Below are 18,488 nucleotides of genomic sequence, written 5' to 3'. Positions count from 1 at the left end.
GACGGCCGCCGGGCAGCCTCGGGGCTGGGCGAACCCGGGAGCAAACCGGGACGGCTCCGCCGCCGCGCAGCGGGCGGCCCGGAGCAGCCGGACCGGCCGTCGGGGCCTCCCCGACGGGGCGCGGCGGGGGGACCGCGACCCCCCCAGCCCTCCTCCGACGGCTGTGGGGCGCGACCCCCGTCCTGCGACCCCTCTCTCGTCCCCCGCGGAGCGCGTCGGGGCCGCGCAGTTTGCGCGCTGCGCGGAGCGGCCGGGGCTGCCCGGGGCCGGGCACGGAGCCCGGCCGCGCTGCGAGACAGGGAGCAGGCGGGTCTCTTTTTCCAAACCATAATTTTACTGTCTCAAAGAAACTTTATAACTTATGTACAAAGATTTGTTGTGTGTTTTTTTTTTTTCCTTTCCTTCCCCAGATACAAAGCAATAAGTTAACATTCTCAATATAAAACTAAACTTTGACATATAGAACACTAAACACAGCTGAGCTCAGTTTATCACATCTTCCGAGTTTCACAAGTAAAATGTCAAGATCTCAGTACACAAAGCATCATGTTTTACAGCCACACGAAACAGAACGGAAATAATCATTAAAAAAAAAAAAAAAAAGAACAAAACAAAACAAAAAACAAAACAAAAGGCTAAATTTGTGCAACATGTTTACAGAACAATAATAATAATAATAATAAAGAATAAAATATGTACAGCGAGTAGCTCCTGCACGTCGGTTTGGGCATCTCTGCTGTGGCCGCCTTTCCGCGGGGAAGCCTCGGCGGGGCTGTGTGGGGCCGTGCGGGGCCGCGGGTCCCCCCCGCCGCCCTCGGGGCTCCCCTTGCGCCCCCGGTGCCTCGCTTCGCCTCCGCAAAGCGGCCGGCAGCTGCCGCCGTCCCCCTTCAGTCTCAAACAATGTGCATCTCTTCCCTTTGTCAGAGAGGTGAAAAACGCAAAGCATTCGGACCAAAGCTTTCCACGCACCAGCGAAGTAGAAAAGTTATTTGTAAAAGTTAAAAACCGCATCCTTCTTTTGGGGGGATTTTGTTTGTTTTTTTGTTTGTTTGTTTTTTTTTCCCCCGGAGGGGCGGGTTGCGGGGCCGGGGGTTTTGGGTCGAAGTAAACCGTGCGTCCGAACCGTGCGCTCAGCAAACCGGGTCGTCCGTTTGTCTCTAGCACTCTCATAGTGGTAATTTAAGTCAATAAATAAAATCCCTTTCTTCCCCTCTTAACAACAACAAAAAATATACAGATGAATAGTGAGAGTTACAGAAAACGTAGAGGAAAAAAAGCTCTGGAAATTGTACAGCTCGCTCCCCCCCTGCGACCGCAGAGCCCGTCAGATCGGGGTGGCAAATAGCTGACCTACATTTCAACAGACACAGACAGACAGACAGGACAGAGGAGAGGGCTCCCCCCCACAAACATATTTTTCTGATTGTCCCACAAAGCCGCGGCCGGCGCTCGCTCTGCTCCCAGGCTGTTGTGCGGTGCTCGGGGCCGCTCCGTCAGCTGTCAGCGGTGGGAACCGGCCCGCATCACATCTGTGCCCTCCTGCACCGAGCTACAGCGCAGCGTGCTAACGGCTCTATGGGCAGAGACCTCCTGTTTGTTTGTTTGCTTCCTTTTTTTCTCTCTCTCTTTCTCTTTCCCCCTCTTTTTTATTATTTTTTTTCCTTTTACTTAATTTCATTTTTTTTTTTCCGTGATGATTTTAATTCTTTTGGGGACCAATAGTGCTTGCGGTAGGGGATGGACGGGTGTGAAATCACATCAGCTGAGGCTGCTGCATAGCTTCTTGGTGGGCCGAAGGGTACCACGACGTGTAGCTGGGGATGTAGGTGCCCGGGGTCCCCGACGAGGCCTTACCAGAGGCGGAGGTGGTGTTCCACACCGGGGGCACCGGGGGCGAGCTGCCCGAGAGAGCCCTGCCGTTGGTCAGGGCGCTGCTCTCCAGGGCGGCCCCTCCCTGCTTCATCAGCTTCTTGAATTTGGAGCGCTTGTTCTGGAACCAGATCTTCACCTGCAACGGGAGCAGGGCACGGCTCAGCACGGCTCGCCACGGCTCGGCGTCCCCCGGCACGGCCCCAAGCGGGGCCCCTACAGCCCCCCCCCCCCGCCGCCCGCCCGCCCCGACGAGGCCCCCAAAGGTCCCCTCGCCTCGCCCCCCCCCGGGCCCGCAGCTCCCCCGCTCCTCTCCCCCTGCTGCCCCGTGTCCCGGCCGGGCCCCCGCCGCCGTTTCGTGCCGCCGAACCGCCGGGACGCGCCCCCCCCCCCCCGACCCCCTGAACCCTCAGGCCGGGCCGTGCCCCACGGACGGGGCGGGCGGCGCCGGGCCCCGCTGCCCGCGGCTGCGGCCCGGCTGCGGGAATCGTGGCCCGGGGGGAGAGGGGAAGGGGGAGGCCGGGAGCGAGGCGGCCAGGGCCGTACCTGGGTCTGGGTGAGTCCCAGAGAGGCCGCGAGCTCGGCTCTTTCGGGGAGAGCCAGGTACTGAGTTTGCTGGAACCTCCTGTTCAGAGCCTGCAGCTGCAAACTGGAATAAATAGTCCTGGGTTTGCGGATTTTTTTCCCTTTCCCATTAAAGCGAACTTCCCCTCCTTCTACCACAGTGCTTTTCTCCGATTCGGCCCCTACAACCACAAACGATGCACAATAAATAATAATGATAGCGGCAATAGTAATAATAGCAGTAACAGCAACAGCGACAGCAATAGTAACAATAACAGCAGCGACATCGACAACAACAATCATGAGAAGGAAGAAAAGTGCGGCTCGAGTAACACTAACAAAGGCTCCGGGCGATTATGGCAGCCCAGGCTTCTTCCCAGAGAAAGTTTGCTATTTTTACAGGCTGCAGTTTAGGTTTAATTACCCTTAATTGCATACATTGTTTATAGCGCTACGCAATAAATAATTACGAAGACTAATACGTGCACATCTGGGTTGATTTCTTTTCCAGCCGGGCATTGTGTGCTCTGTGTTCTGCTCCCCTGTGATCCTCAGCCTCTCCTGACTAACATTTTGTAATTTAATTTTAATCCCCCCCCGATAGATTGCTTTTTTTTTTTTTTTTTTTGATCCAAGCATCCTCCCTCCCTCCCTGCCTTCCCTGCCCCCCCGCCCCAAGCCGAGTGCACCTACCTGTCTCCTCTAACCGGGTCTGAGTCAGGCTGGAGCTGTTGGGGTAGGACTGCACTGAACTGATGTAGGGGTTGGTCGAGTGGCTGCTGACCGAGTTGACATAGGGGTAGCCCAGCGGTCGGGAGAAGGACGAAGCTGTGCTGTACGAGCTGTCAGGCTGAGAGTGGCCCGCGGAGTGTAAACAGTGCATGGAATAGTGTCCGTGGGACATGGGAGAAGGAGACATTTGCTGGCTGGGCGGCCCAAACTCCATAAAGACAGCCTTCCCTGAGACGGGGCTATTTAGACTCTCTGGCATGGTAGTCATGGTCATTTCTTGTCGCTTGGTCTGTGTGTGTGTTCTCTCTTCAGCTTGCCTTTTTGGGGTCTGTTGTGTTTCTCAGGACAGGAAAGAACCCAATTTAAGCGGAACAGGGTTTTTCACTTTCCATTCATAAGAAAATGGAGTTTGTCTCTTTGAAAAGTCTAAGCATGATGCTGGAGATCTACACAAACTCGCCTAAAAGCTTTGACTCAGCCAAGCCTATGAATATTCATGAGACGGCGGAGCTGATTGGTCCGCCGTCTTGCATAATCGCTTTGGATTGGTCCGAGCCGCTCGGGGCTCGCCTGGACCCCGGTGAGCGCCGAGAGCCGGACTCGCAGCGCCGCGCGGCCCCGAGCGCCGGCCGCACGCCCCGACGGCCCCGCGGCCCCGCCGCCGCTCCCGGCCCCGCCGGCCGGCCCCGGCGAGCGGCTCCGGCGGATCCCGGGCGAGGCGGGGGCCGTGGCGCCTCCCCCCGCCCTTCTCCGCCCCCCGGCGCGGAGGGGCGCGGGGCCGACCCGGGAGGGGCCGCCGGGGTGCTCCCCCCCCCCCGGGCACCGGGCCCCGCGGGCGAAGTGGGGCCGGGGGTCCGGGCAGCGGCTCCGCGCTCCTTGCCGGGGGTCCTCCGGCTCGCCGGGCAGTCATTGTTTGTCTGGGAGGGGGCGAAGGGAGGGGGAAAAAAAGCAAAAACAAAAAAAAGCAAAAGAGCTCCGGGAAAACAAATGCAAGGAAGCAAAGCTCGCCCCGAGCGGCGGCACTGAGCTTGAAATGGAAACTTCCGCGCGCGTGAGCGGTGAATGAGGTGGGACTTGGGAGATCCTCCCCAGAAAGCCCCCGATGAATCCCAAATTACTTTGTTAGATAATTAGAAAGTGTTGATAATTATTTCTTTCATAATTCGGCGGTGTGGCTGTAACAGGAAAATGATCTCGTGAAAGTTCACACGTGCAGATGTATTAGTTACTGATTCATTTGATTAAATGCTAGTCTCAAGTGCTCTGATCCACAGCTGAAGGCGGCCCCATTAGCATAACACTGATGTTTAATTTTCATACGCATAATTAGCCATATATTTAACACTAATAGCAACATGCAGCCTTTCAGCATTAAACAGCCTGGGATTTGATCTGGCCTGGGCTGAACTTTCCCGGTTACACCTAGGCTGTCTGGGGCGCGCGGTTATCGCGGCACCAAGTCTCTGCAATCGAGCACGTTTTGGCAAAGGGCGAACACCAATAAAAACCAACACTCAAAACAAATCGCCTGGCTGAGGTCGCCGGAGGTGGCAGCGCCGACTTCTCTTCCCCGCCGCCGGCTGCCGCCTGCCGTCGGGGCTCCGGGGCTCCCGGCCCGGCGGCACCGGGCACCCCCGGTCCCGGTCCCGGCCCTGCCTCGCGGCAGCCGGCTGCTGGCTGCGCCGAGCTGGCAGGAGCGAGCCCCTCTGTTCCTCTTGTTCCTCTTTTTTTTTTTTTTTTCCTTTTTCATTAGTCGCTCTGTCGGTTTTAATTGCCCATTTCCCAACGCCTCTTTTACTTCCCCCCCCGCCTTTTTTTTTTTTTTTTTCGCTCGCGACGCGTAAAGTTCATTTCCACAAAATAGCTGCGGATTGGTGCGGGAAGGGGCAGGAGCGGTGAAGCCCACACGGACTCCTCCGGCAAGCGGCACTGCCCCCGGCGATGTAAGTGACCGTCCGAGGCGGGGCTGCGCGCTTGGCCGCGGAGGGGACGGGGCGCGACGCCGCCTTCGCCGTCCCCGAGCCCGGGGCCGGGGGTCCCCGCTCCACCGCGCCCCGAGGACGGGCGGGCAGGGCGCAGGCAGCCGTCGGGAGCGGGGCCGCCGCCGCCCGGAGCACCCCTCGCCTCCCGTCCCGTGGAGCGGGGCCGCCGCCGTCCCAGCGGAGGGGGCGCGGAGGCTGCGAGCGAGCCCCGGGGAGCGGGCGGGGGGCGGCCGCCCCGTCGGGGCCCCCCTCGGGCTCTCCCGGGAACGCGTCCCGCCTGAGGGGAGGCCGAGCGCTTCTGCTGTTTAGTTTGTAATTAGGATTACAAAGGGGTGCCGCAAATGCCGGGATTACCCGCGGGAGGCCTCTGCGCACGGCGGCCCCACGGCATCCTCCGCGACGGGACGGGACCGGACATGGTCAGACGGGACGGGACTGGACAGGACGGGACGGGACAGGAGAGGACGGAGCCGTGAAGCTGCGGCGGCCCCGCGGGGCCGGGGGGAGCCGCTCGGGCTTTCGCTTAGCACCTGCGGTGCCCCCCGGGGGCTGTGCCCGGGCCGCGAGGGGCCCCAAACTGCTCGGGACGGCCGCCGCTGGGATTTTGGGAAAGCCAACCCGCTTCCCCGGGCAGTGCCGGGCGTCCCTCGCTTTGCCGGCCCGACGGCACGCCGTGTAACCTCTGCGCGTTTGTAAACTTGTTTGATGCATCGTTTATTTTTACAGGTTTTAAGGCCTTCCAAACTAATCTAGGGGACGAGCGAACTGAAAGGCTGCCCTGCGGTATTAGAAACGGCCTGGGGGGGGTCCTGCTTCCTGAAAAGATGCTGTTAGAAACGATTCGAGCTGACAGCTCGCTGTACGCGGGTGAAAGCAAACAGCGCGGACAAACGGGAAGACGCCAGCTCGCTTCTAGCCCGGCCCAGCCCGGCCCGCTCCAGCCCCGCCAGGCGCGCTCCCGGGCGGCCCCGGGCGGCAGCGGCAGGACCGCGGGCCGGGCGCGCTCCCGAGTGCCGCCTGCTCGTGGCCGAGGCAGGAGCGGGTCCTGCAGCCGGTAAGTGTCACCGCCGGACACGTCCGGCCCGACGGGGCGACGAGGCGGCCGCCCCCCGCAGCCCAGAGCCGCCCTCCCGCCCCGTCGGGCCCGCAGCGAGCTCCGGGGCCGGTCGTTCCCCGAGGGCCGCCCCCGCGGGCCCCATCCTTCCTCCGCCGCGCTGCCACACGCCGAAATCGCGCAGTGTCCCCCCGTTAGTCCCCACGCCGGCCAATTCTCCAAGCGGGGCAGCCATCGGGCTGCAGGAAAGCGCGCCCCGCATCTCGCCTCCAATCGCTCCGTGTGCCGCGCCGGGAGAGCAGCCGTGGGCAGGGGGCAGCTGCTGGGGAGAGGCTGCAGCCCCCGGGCCAGCCCCCGGGAAACTTTCCTGTCCATCCGAGCAGAGTTATACAGCCCGGGATGCAGCACCAGGTAGCCACAGTGAGGCCAAACTGAGCCACAGTTCAGCTGTGAAGTCCTGTGTGTGCCCCGCATGGGACGTGGAAGAGGGGGACCCGCTCGCTGCCCTCACCCCAGACAACCCAAGCCCCCGCAGGCTGTGCGTGGCTGCCTCCAGGGTCACAAACACACCATCGGGCTTTTATTAAATACTCACCAGGTAACACACAGAGAGGACCATGTCCAGAGCCAGTCCCTCGGGCTGCTTTTTCTGCCCCCTGCAGCAACTTAGGCAGCACCCGTTCCCCAAAGAAATTACAAAAATCTTATCTCTGTCCTGGGTGACACTGGCAATTTCGCAAGCACAACGAGTCCCTCCGCTCCTTGCTCCATCTTTAGGCTTCTTCCACCACTTTAGAGAGGATTTCTGCTCCCTCTGAGGTAACCACGATGGTATGCTCAAACTGCGCTGACCTGCAGGGCACACGCAGCGGTTATCAGGGGGCAAACGTGGCCACCACCGTGCCCAGCAAACTTTTGGCTGCCGGTGACCAGCTCGGGGGCTTGGGGAAGATAAAAAACCCAAATCAGGCACCTTTTGTTGTCTACAGAAATCGCGGTCCATTTATCCTCCAGGATCTCAAATTCGGGGGAGCCTTCCATTATTATCGGCTCTGTAACAAGGAAAAAAACAAACAAAACCCTGTTTTCTCAAGTTAGTCGCGCTCCCTGCGAGCTGCGGGGTGAGGCAGGGGCCCAGCAGGCAGCTGTCCTTCCGTGGGTCCCGGCCCCGGGCCGGGTCTGAGCTGCCACTGCCACGGGAACCGAGGAGGAAGACGAATCGTTAAGGTAGGGGCTTGCCCACTCCTCTTTTGTAAAAGCGAGGAATTTTAATCAAGCTTTAATTAAGACCCCGTGGATAATAACCAAAGCGCCAACCACGCTTATAAACAGCAGATAGTTTGAAATATCGGAATTTTTTTAAACAGCCTTAAAATGTTCATTAAAGCAGCAAAACAACAATTTTCTGATTTCCCTCTAATTGCCGCGCCATTTAGCCTCGCGGGGAGGAAGAGCGGCTTTTCCCCGGCAGCCCCGTGCCTGGCGCTCGGCGGCTGCGGGGCCGGGCTGTGCCTGGCAGCTCCGCGCTGCCCCCGGCCCGGCAGCGGCTGCGGCAGGCGGGAGGCAGCCGACAGACACCCCCGGGGTCGAGCTCTTCACCAAGATTCACGCCAAGGGCTTTTTCCCTTTCCCAAATCTCGGTGCTCGGAAGTCGTCTCAGCTCAGCGCTTCCTTATGGCATTTTAAGAGTAAGGTTTTAATCTGTTGCCTGAGGGGTCAGTGCCGCCTGCACCCCCACGTCCGACTGGACATTTCTATATTCAAATAAAGAAATAGCTCGCAGCTGGGTCGTTGTGTGCGTGCTCATTACAGACAAACACAGAATACATTTACTAACCTATTGTGAATGCCATTCCCTCTTCCATTAACAAGTCACTGTCATTGGCTAGAAAAGAAAATAAAAACGCATTTATACACACACACACAGATATATACTGGCAAGAACAGCCAGCTCGCCTCAGAGCCCATCTGGCTGTGCAGGTGCCGTGCTGCCCACAGCCAGCCCCACAAAGCGCCAGGGCCTCCTTACCGTGGTGCCACACCTCGGGGTGCCCATGGAAGTACGACCCGATGCCATGGCCGACGAAGAAGGGGCAGACCTGGAAGCCGCCACGCTGCGCCACCAAGCTGTGGGGGCAAAAGGGACACTGTGGGGGAGCATGCCCCGGCTCCTGACAGCGCACCAGTGCCAGAGCATCATATTGGTGTGGGGTTGACATTTCGTGCTCACTCTGAAAGAGTGGTCATCAGAGCTAGTGGCAGTGAGCCATCATTAGGTTTCAGAGTTAACACACCCATGGGCTGAGCTGAGACCTCCCTGCCCGCAGAGCCCCCACTGGACCATGTGCCTGCGGCATGCACCGGGTTGTGAGGGCAAGGAGGGTCCTGCTGCTGGTGGGGTTGGTAGAAGGCAAACCTATTCCCTTGCAAAATACTAAAAACACTCAATGCCGAAACATATTGCAACACCAGATCTGTTCACTTCAATTCACAATGTATTTCTAATGAGCCCACCACAACAGTACCGAAAGCAAATTATAGCAGATACGGCATTTGAGTTCTGCCTGGGAGCTCTGCCTTCTCCTCATGGCCTATCTCAGTAAGGAGCATCTCCGAGCAAGATGTTCTTGCCTGCAGGAACAGGGCCCAGCACTGCGCCTTGCCCTTGCTGGGAAAGCAAAATCCTATCCTAATCCCTAAAAGCTGGAGGACCTGGAAACAAGTGGGGTGTCCTCTGGCTGAGGGGCTGCCCGATGCTTGCAGGCCTCTTGCCAGGGCCCTGCTCAGTGCTGACTGGAGGCTGCTCAGGCAGCAGGGCCAGCCGGGTCCAAAATGGAAACACGCAGAGATCTGGGGGGCCGGGAGACGGATTAGAAGTGACAAGGAAGCTGCTCCTGCATATCATCCCCACATTGTTTCTAAAAGCAAACTAGATCACAGGAACAAGGCAGGAAGACACTCAGTCTGAACAGATTTTGTCTGTGAGATCAAAAGCCTCATTTGTTCATTTTAAATCAAGGCAAGCACTTAACACTTCTGGTTTGGCTATAGCTGTGGCTGAGCAAATGCTCCTCAGAGTGTGACTACAGGCTGACGAAGAGCGGGAAAGACGAGAAAAAAGCATAAAGGTGCCAGCTGTCTCCTCACGTAGCCATTGCCCTGCACACAAGACCATGCAGCCTCCACAGCGCTCGTGCCGGCACCCGCCTGTCACTGTCCCTGGAAGCAGCTGCCACTGCTGAAGGACATGGAGCGCCTCCACCGTGCTGCAGGAGTGAGAGAGGGGAGACAGGTCAACAGTTGACAGTGCTGCCATGTCCAGGCCTTAAGAGCATGTTTTAACAGGATTTGTGTAGTAGCTTTTACCTACCCGTCACCCCAATACAAGGACTCATCACATTTCTTTCATTACTTCTGGAGAAGAATGGGAAATTCAGGTTTAGTTGTTATTAGTAACGCTAGAAATTGGGCTTCATTTAGTTATATTCAAGGTCCAGAGTTTCATCTTCTACACAATTTACATGGAAAAAAAATCATGAAGGCTTATGCAGTGAAAAGTCCTACTAGTGATGGAAAAGTCTTTCTGCTGTGCCTCTGTCATGCCAGCCAGGTCTGGGTCACAGACCTGGACTGTTTAGGACGATGCTGAAGGCCAAGGAAGAACAGGGAGGAATTAGAAAGTCAGATTACTCAGAAACATACACAAAATGAAATGGAAGATCTCCGGTGACCAAGCCCAGAGCAATGCAGATAATGGTTCCCATACGGGGGAAGCGATTCTCTGAAGAGACGGGAGAAGCCGTATATGCACCACAGTGTAACCTTTTCCTTTGCCTCCTTCTGTGAGTCTTTTTGCAAGAGCCTAAATGATGCCAGCAGCTGTTCAGCTCCGCCAATGCCTGCCCAGGGCACCCCTGACTGCTGCCGGGCCCCGCACCCACCCCCAGCTGCTGAGTGGCAGCAGGGGCAGCTGCTCACAGGGCACCCAGGCATGAGAGGCCCTGCTGCAACCACGTCCCCTCCTCTTGTGGTGAAAGAAGTGGTTCTTGCGCGTTTTAGTGTTGAATTCTGCCACTTTCTTGCCAAAGAGCTTGAAAACAACTCGGCTGGTATCAGTACTCGGGTGGTTACCTTCTGTGACACCAGCACTGCCAGCCACATGCGCTCCTCCGCCTTCCCACTTAAACGTGTCTACATACAGAGCCTGGGCCTTCTTTATATAAATTTTAACGTGACCAACGAACTTGGAGTGACACACAGAAAACCTGTGGAGAAAATAAGCTGCAGGCATGAAACTCAGCCATGTTCAATCTGGTTTTAATATCTGCATGTGCTTCGGAAGCACTGTATGGGGAATTTCAAAGCTCTCCGCAACTACTAGCTTCACTTTGGAGTATTTAAAAAATCCTAGTGAGCTGTCACATCCGTGTGGAGGTACAGTGAAACACATGCAGCTTCCATAAAAGAAGGTTGCTAATGCCAGCTGCGACTTGCAAGGGTAATTCTGTAAGCACGAACGTTCATGTAGACCGTAGATACTTGCAGGGAGGACATTGAAAGACAGATCTGGGAAGTGTGAACTGAACTGCTGATCTTGATCATTCCTCTGGCCACTGGAGCTCCCAGGCTGTGGAATCTGGTTAAAAAGCCTGGATGTCACAGAGTGGATCAGTTTTGCCTAAGTTGGCCATTTGCTGCCAACAATAGCTCAATGTTTTGGTCTTGCTGCCTCACTGCCTGGCTTGGGATCTGTCAGCAGTGGCCTTTCTCTCCAGCTTTCCCCAGAAGGCAGCTTCATAAAATTACATTTCCTGCTCAGTGAAAACAGGGTGCTGGAGGAGTCCTGGCTGCAAGTGGGAAAGAAGCGAAGGAGGGTGGCAGGAGCTGGTCAGGCTGAGTGGGGCTGAGGAACCGGGCTGCAGGGCCTCTCATCTGTGGGTACATCCCAGTCCCACCACTGCCTGTGGTGCCAGCTGGGCAGCAGAGCCACACTGCACCGACAGCATAAAGGGACGACAAGGATTCTTCAGTACAATCGTTGTTAAAAATATCCATTGATAACATTTACCATCACACATTTTATTCTTCGAGCCATGTTGCGTGCTTGGGCAGAGGTGAATTGGGCAGGATTAAAAGCATAATCATTTAATGAGCTCAGTACTTGATTTCATGTTTTGCTGCCATGTGTTACAGCCCAGCGGCTGCAGAGTCAAGAGTCCCTGCAGCACTGCTCCTCTTCTGCAGGCGGCAAAGTGCGTAGTGTTGGGATGAATTGGCTGTGGCCAAGCTGGTAAAGGAAAGTCACTGAGGGCAGGTGTCTGCCTAAAACCCATGGGCAGAGCCTCCCAGGTGGTGCCTTCATGCTTCTGAGAGTGGACAGCAGAGCTGGGTGTCAGTTCCTTCCCAACTGCTGCCAGACAACAGCTAATTCCCTGCGAAAGGAGGGATGAGCATGGAGACACTCGGCCTTCCTGCCAGCAGCCCAACGGGGAAATTCCAACAAAGCAGCAATAGGCAGGACTGCTCCTCTACAAAGCTCTCCTCGATGTTCTGGAGCATCCATTGAGAGTTTTTGGGTGAATGGGATAAATCCCTCTTGCTGAAAAGGAGCTTGAAAGAATTTCCTTGGGGGGCTGGCCCTGTGCCTCCCCAGAGAGCCTCAGATAGCCTCTGGGAGCACCCAGGGGACAAGGGGCATCCCAGCTCCAGAGGAAAACACCATACACTCAGTCTCATGACTGGGACTCCCATTCTGGGACAAAAAATAAACAAACAACCACCCAAACCTACACTTTATTTTCTTTTTACCAGATTGTGTTGCTTTTTCCTCAAGGCAAGTCAGGCCCAATAATCTAAGCCCTCACTGAGGAAACAAAATAAACCAAATCCTGCTTTCAGCCTGGAGCAATACCTCCCTGTGCCCTCTGGTGCCAGAGTGGAAGAGTTGGCTGATCAGCTAGGGCGGCACAGACTTGGGCTGAACATCCTGGGGAACTGATTCCCAGCTACAGCTGCTTCCCACTCACTGCCTGCGTCTCTCCCCAGAGACCAAACTTTTACACCGATGCTCTGCTGCACGACACCAGAGGCCAAAGCTCCCAAACAAATCTGCCCTACACCACTGGGCAGGGGGCACGCTTGGGAAACACTGGAAGAGAGAACAGATCTGTGATAATTGTTTTCTTGTTCAGGGACCTGTATGAATGCATCTTTTTTATTTAAATTAAAAGTATTCATGCTTTTCTTAAATATATTGTTAACAAAATGACCATTGAATAGCATTTTTTTAAACATTCTTGAAAATGGCATCAGCCTGAACTAGATTTGATTATGATAAAATATTTATTTTCAACAGCACTATATTAACTAATTTGAGAAATTACAAATGTATATGGGGAAAATATTAAAGTATTTTTCTCTCAAATAGTAATGCTAGACTGAGGGAATGCACAAGTTCAGGGATTCCCTATAATGACAATAAATGTTGAGGTATAATTAGTAATATTTTTGAAAGCCAACAATTGTTTTTTGAAAGAAAGGTACATTTTAGTTTCAAACTGGAACACAAATTACTGTATTTTTCTTACAATAGTGCTGAACTTTTATTTGAGGTTCTCTGTTTCTGAAAGCAGACATGATGGATTGAAATAAAAGATAATTTATTGCAATGCTTACTTTCAAGTGCAGAGAGAAGCAGTGTAATTGTAATTTACAGTAGCTGTCAAGGAAAATCTATCACAGATGACATTAAAATGACTTATTTTGCCTGAGCCACTTATTGTTTAAATGTGCATAATCTGATAGAAACAGATTTTTTTTTAAATTCTGCTTTATATTGTTCTAAATTAATATCAAAACATATACTTACGAGTTAAACATTTTAAACCATTTATTAATACTTTCCTCACTACTATTTTTTCCTAGGACTTGGAAACTGGTTTATTTAACAATATCACGTTTATGTTTTTTAGCTCTATACACTCACAACACTTGCACGTATCTAAACTCAATGGCTAAAAAGTAGATTGCAAACGAGATTTATTTCTGTCTGAAAGAGAAATGTCATTAGTGTTAGAAGGAAATGGGAACACAGGGCCCGATTCTGTTCCCAGTGGAGTTGATAGACAGTTTTGCCACCATCTTCAATAGGAACAGGTTAGCAAAGATTCACATTTCTCTAAGCAGAGTTACTCATGAATCCATGTAATCTTTTATTTGCAACTTCTAGCCAATGTAAGAAGGAACCGCTGCCCATGAAATACTTGCTTTCAGCTATCGAGCTTCAGTAACAAAGAGTATGTTACAATACTGAATGCAAGCTTACCTCTGTGATATCATTATTCCCAAGACATTTACAGAAAGCAAATACTCTGATTATTGTGTCTAAGATATGTTCTGCATACCACTTGAGCACGTTTATAGAAAATACTAATGAAAGATACCTAGACAGATCTCCATTCTGATGGGCCTAAATGTTCTCAGGTATTTATGATCTCTAAGTCTCCTGAAATGGAAGATTTCTACGTATTTTTGTATGTATGTATGCAGATGCAGAAAGATAAATAACCAGAAACATACAACTTCACTCAACCAAGGCGATCTTTCAGCAGAGGCAGTGTTGAAGTAGTTCTAAACACATCAGCACATTTAAATTGTCTACACGATAAAATCTTGAAAAATAAAGTTAATGATCTGCTATTTCACATGTAGTTTTGGACATCTACTAGCTTTGATTAATCTGCTTTTCAAAGGGGGTGCTGACTATATATTTACACTTTGCAAGTAAACTGACCTCCGTAGCAACACAGCAAAAATCCAATGTCAGATTCAATTCTGTTCTTTTTCTTCTTCCCTTTTTTTTTTTTTTTTTTTTTTAATACAGCTAGAATTAATGTAGTGAATCTGTAATGAAATGCATTATCCTGCATGGAGATTTATCAGATTTTCCAATTGAATGCCATGCTTTGCTAGCACTAGCTGGAGTTCACCTGCATGTTGGTGTGGCGTGTGGCTCTTTTTTGTAAAGAGTTAAGTTGAACACAAAAAAAGGGAACAAAGGTCAGCACCCAGCCGCCACTTGAATGTGAGATTTTTCTTTTTATTCCCCTTGATGTATACTAGGCTCTGTGTTATTAGTCTTAATGATGGAAAATTGTAGTGTTGATACAAATCTTTTTTTCAAAGTAGTAGGCGGGAGCTCCATTTGTTAGTAAGTTTTTTTGTGACTAAAAGCCATGGACAGTACATTTATGTAGCAGTAAAAGGCCTAGATGCTCTTTCCATAGCAGAGCTAATTATTCCTACTGTGACCTTACTGATCTACCCTGTTCCTAGTACATCTCATCTGCACGCCTGTTCCTCTGTGTAGATGGTGTCAGAGAATATGAAAAACCCTATAATGAAACCATTTTCATGATGGAGAAAGGCTACTGGAGTTGCACTTGCTACAAAGAGGCTCAATTATATGAGTAATTGTGATAATTTTCTACATTCATAGCCTTCAATGGGGAAAAAAGAATGAGAGCCACAAAGGAAAATTACTTTAACAAGAAAGTACAGAGAGTAAAAATGGAAGAAGAGACAAAAAGGGGGAAAAAAATAACCAGAAAAAAAAGTTTAAAAAATAGATCTGGAGGGAGGAATAGCAAGACAGGGAGAACAACAGAAATGCTCAAAAAGCCTATGTGCAGCTGTGTTGCACAATTAAATTGAATTTTTTTTCTGCAGTTGATGAATGTGACTACTGCAAATGTGCCTCTGTAGTTAGCTATCATTTGTTGTTCCGTGACAGGAAAAGGATAATTACCTCTCAGAGAGAATCAAAGGCTGACATGCCCTTTAGACACAGCCATGAATGCAGAGCTCGATAGAATGCTTGAATAAGAATCTAGTGTTCTGTGCCCCCTTCTACTCAAGAATAAATTTTGTTAAAATGCAAGAGCACCACCAGTAAATTTGTTGAACCCTAGGTGTTCAAAAATATGAGGTGCATCTATCGACTCATCCCATTTGCAAAAATAAAACTACATTTTGAATTCACTTCTATTATATTCATGGACAGTAAGATAGTGAGATATGCATTAAATTTCTTTTCCCAGTAGGGGTCTGATTCAACATTTCCTATGAAAGAACAGAAAGACACTATCCTTTTTCTCCAGGCTAGTTAGCCTATAATTTAAAACTGTCAAAAACACAATTTTATACAAAGTCTTCAATAAAAGCTTCTCAGATATAACCCAAAGAGGTTTTACTAAAGTTTGATTCAGACTCTGTTACAATATTTTTAAAGCTATAAATACATCTAACTGATATTTTGCCGCTCTCTTTTTTCCTTAAAGTATTTGAAGATTTACAAAGAAAAAAAACAGCATCCTTTCAAGGTGACTAAGCCTTGCAGCTTTTAAGTAATCGCAACGTATTCAATAGTATGTTGGGACCATTAACAGTCCACTGAAGTATTGCTTAATGAAATGTATACAATATATGTCTTTTTTTTTCCAAACATTTAGAAATAATCTATAGGTACCTTCAAAAAATTAAGCCATATTTTTATTCAAAACTGCCAGAAGAAAAGTCATGACTGCATTTCTGTAACAGCTAGAACAGATGCAAAATAGGGAAAAATCTCTTAATGTGAGCTCTTTCTTCCCTCTGACGTTAGTCTTTGTAAGATAAGAAGCTCTCGAGTTAAATATTTTTGTACGTTTTAAACAAAGAGACTTATTTATGTTGACTAATTCCTTTGTAACAATCATTATTGCTATACAATGAAAACAATGGTTTCTAACCTTCTTGCATTGTTAGACAGATGTGATATAGTTTCACACACAAATAGAAAGAAAAAAAAAACTCACCACAAATTACATCTGTTAATATAAATCTACCTTATGAATATCTTTGACTCTTTCCACAGTTATCTTTGCTGACCCTGGTGTAATTCACTTTAAAAAAAAAAAAATCTCTCTTACCCAAGGAACAACATTATAGCTTGGCAGTTCACATACTGATATCAGACTGAAATGATGGTTTTGAATCATAAAACATGTCATCAGCTTTATACCAAACCACCAATAACCTTTGTCCCACTTGCCAGCCCTCCCTTTACTTGTCAATATAAGGCTTACCTGATTGTGTTTCCAATTACAGAGAAGGGAGCCCCTGGTCTGCAAGCTGCAATTGCTTCATCTCTACATTTCCTGGCAACCTCCACTAACTTTTGACCAGATTTATCCACATTGCCCACCAAAAAGGTTTCAGAAGTGTCACCATGGTAGCCATTGTAATACACCTAAACACATGCAGAAATGTAAAGACATTTTCTCATTTTGTATCTAGAAACAGATTACCTCCTGCATTAAATCTGTTCTTTCTAGGAATGAGCTATGTGTTGCAACAGATAGGTCACTGGTAGGCTGCATTTGTGAGAATGAGACCAGAAAAGTGAAACATTGGAAAAAAAAAACAACAACAAAAAGCACATGAAAGACTGCAAGGTGCGTAAGGGTTGCCAATTAAAAACTCAACAAATGAAAAAGTTGTGCATCGCTGCCTAGCAGAGCACCAGGAGGTGACACAGGCAACATTGCTCAGCTACGGGCCATGATGCCAGCGGGGCCGTGAGCAAGATGATGTTTTCGTGCCATGCATGGGCTGGAGGGGGGCTTGGGGGCCACCCAGAGTCCTGAGAGGTCCCTGGTGTTGGTCTCCCATTGGTGTCCTGCAGGGGTGAGGTGCTGAGCTTTATGCTGGCCGCAGGAGACCCACCAGCATCTGGCGGGGAGACCCGTCCCTCTGTGGGGAATGTCCCCCGAGGGGCTTGGGGGTTATGCTTAGGTGGCAAATGCAGCACCCTGTTGAATTAATGACAGGCTTTTTTGTTTCGTTTTGCTTTGTTTTTGACATTTCATAGGCTTCAAGCCTTAGCTCTCCTGAAGTTCCCTCTGGGGCACGGGAAAGCCATGCAGAGCTCTGCAGCGCTGCACAGAAACGCGTTTTACAGCTCTGCAGTACGGCAGGCAGGCACACAACTGTGAGAGCAAGCCAAATTTCCCTACCAAAAGACAAATTATAATGGTGCACAGTTTTGATCTTCTAAAACATTTTTTTTCCCCAAACAGTGGGCAACTATCCTCCCAGGACTAATGATTCACAAAGCTTGAAGCACTGAACTTTTGCCACTTGAGAGCAATTTGTGAAAGACACAGACTCACATTCCTTTTGGTCAATTCCAAACTGAAAAAAAAATAATTAAAAAATGGCTACAGACACTTTATTCCAAGGCCAGGTTTGTGTTGGGGGAGAGATTTAAAGAAATGCAAGCAGTTCCCAGTGAACAGCATTGTACAGGAAGATGAATGTCAGCGAGGATCCAACTTTGCCGTTTCCCCGTTGTACACCTCCCTCTGTCAGCTGAGGCTATCGCTAAATCTGCTTTTACAATTTAATGCCTGATGGGCAGATTTTATGCTAGCCAGTTCATATTTAAGCTGAACTAGTTCATTTTTAGCTCTAGCAAGTACGGCACTTAAACAAACAAACAAAAACATTACACATCATCATCCTGGAAAAACACATACAGATTTAAAACACAGTAGAGCTTAAAATTAATAGTATTTACTGCAGGCTATCAACCACAATGATGTATTTTTGACATTAATAAACTACAACCACAGCACTAATTCCTTAAAAGTCAATGAAAGATTCAAGGTGTAAGAAATGTTACCTGGTAATGGCTGGCTGAAAATTGCACTGTGTTGTAGATTCTCTGATGCATAATGCTTCTGTTTCTACACTTAAATACATCCTAAAGGCTATTTGAATCAAGCCAATAAAATCTGTGTTTCATCTATGAAATTCTACCATTTTAATTGTGCAAAAATAGATTTTTTCTTCAAATAATGTATACATTGTGTGAAGTGTTTATAGTTAATAACCAGAATATTATTTAATCATTTTATAGAACCTGTACATAATTATAAACAATTTGTTGTGGCACATTTACTTTGATTTTTACTCTCTTCCCCTGAGAAACATTCCAATTTTGCTCATTAAAATAAACTAAAAGATCAATTAACTAAACTGTAAAGTAATATTTCTTTCTTAGATAGTTTGGAACTGAACAGTTATCAAACACAACACAGTTCAGTTTCAAATGTTAAAAAAGGTCTTTACAAAGATAATCAGCAATTCCTACCCTTGTAGGAATCTTCACTTTTACAGAAACTTCAAGATTTAGTTTATTTTTTGAGGGTAAACAGAAAACAAATAAAATATATTTTCAAAAAGAC

General features: G+C 49.8%; 2 protein-coding genes across 4 annotated transcripts in view; both read right to left on the bottom strand.

The window, feature by feature from the left end:
- Nucleotides 1-313: 313 nt before the first annotated feature.
- On the bottom strand, nt 314-3,785 carry DLX1 (distal-less homeobox 1). The gene is made up of 3 exons (XM_005018916.5): nt 3,127-3,785; nt 2,416-2,615; nt 314-2,008 (listed from the first exon to the last, which is right to left on the bottom strand). Exons 1-3 carry the CDS (start codon nt 3,437-3,439, stop codon nt 1,754-1,756), a joined length of 768 nt encoding a protein of 255 aa, XP_005018973.1. The 5' UTR covers nt 3,440-3,785; the 3' UTR covers nt 314-1,753.
- A 2,974-nt stretch (nt 3,786-6,759) lies between these two features.
- Nucleotides 6,760-18,488, bottom strand: part of METAP1D (methionyl aminopeptidase type 1D, mitochondrial) — a 47,000-nt gene continuing 35,271 nt past the window's right edge. For all 3 annotated transcript variants that reach the window (XM_027461858.3, XM_072040960.1, XM_072040959.1), the window contains 5 exons: nt 16,326-16,489; nt 8,231-8,328; nt 8,039-8,086; nt 7,175-7,253; nt 6,760-7,053 (listed from right to left, as the gene is read on the bottom strand). In XM_027461858.3, the coding sequence (XP_027317659.1) occupies nt 6,975-7,053; nt 7,175-7,253; nt 8,039-8,086; nt 8,231-8,328; nt 16,326-16,489 (468 nt within the window). In that variant the 3' untranslated portion in view covers nt 6,760-6,974. The remainder of the gene's footprint in view (nt 7,054-7,174; nt 7,254-8,038; nt 8,087-8,230; nt 8,329-16,325; nt 16,490-18,488) is intronic.

This window comes from Anas platyrhynchos, chromosome 7 (assembly GCF_047663525.1).
Source record: "Anas platyrhynchos isolate ZD024472 breed Pekin duck chromosome 7, IASCAAS_PekinDuck_T2T, whole genome shotgun sequence".
In the NCBI taxonomy this organism is placed as follows: Eukaryota; Metazoa; Chordata; class Aves; order Anseriformes; family Anatidae; genus Anas; species Anas platyrhynchos.
This window is presented reverse-complemented; position numbering and strand designations above follow the sequence as displayed.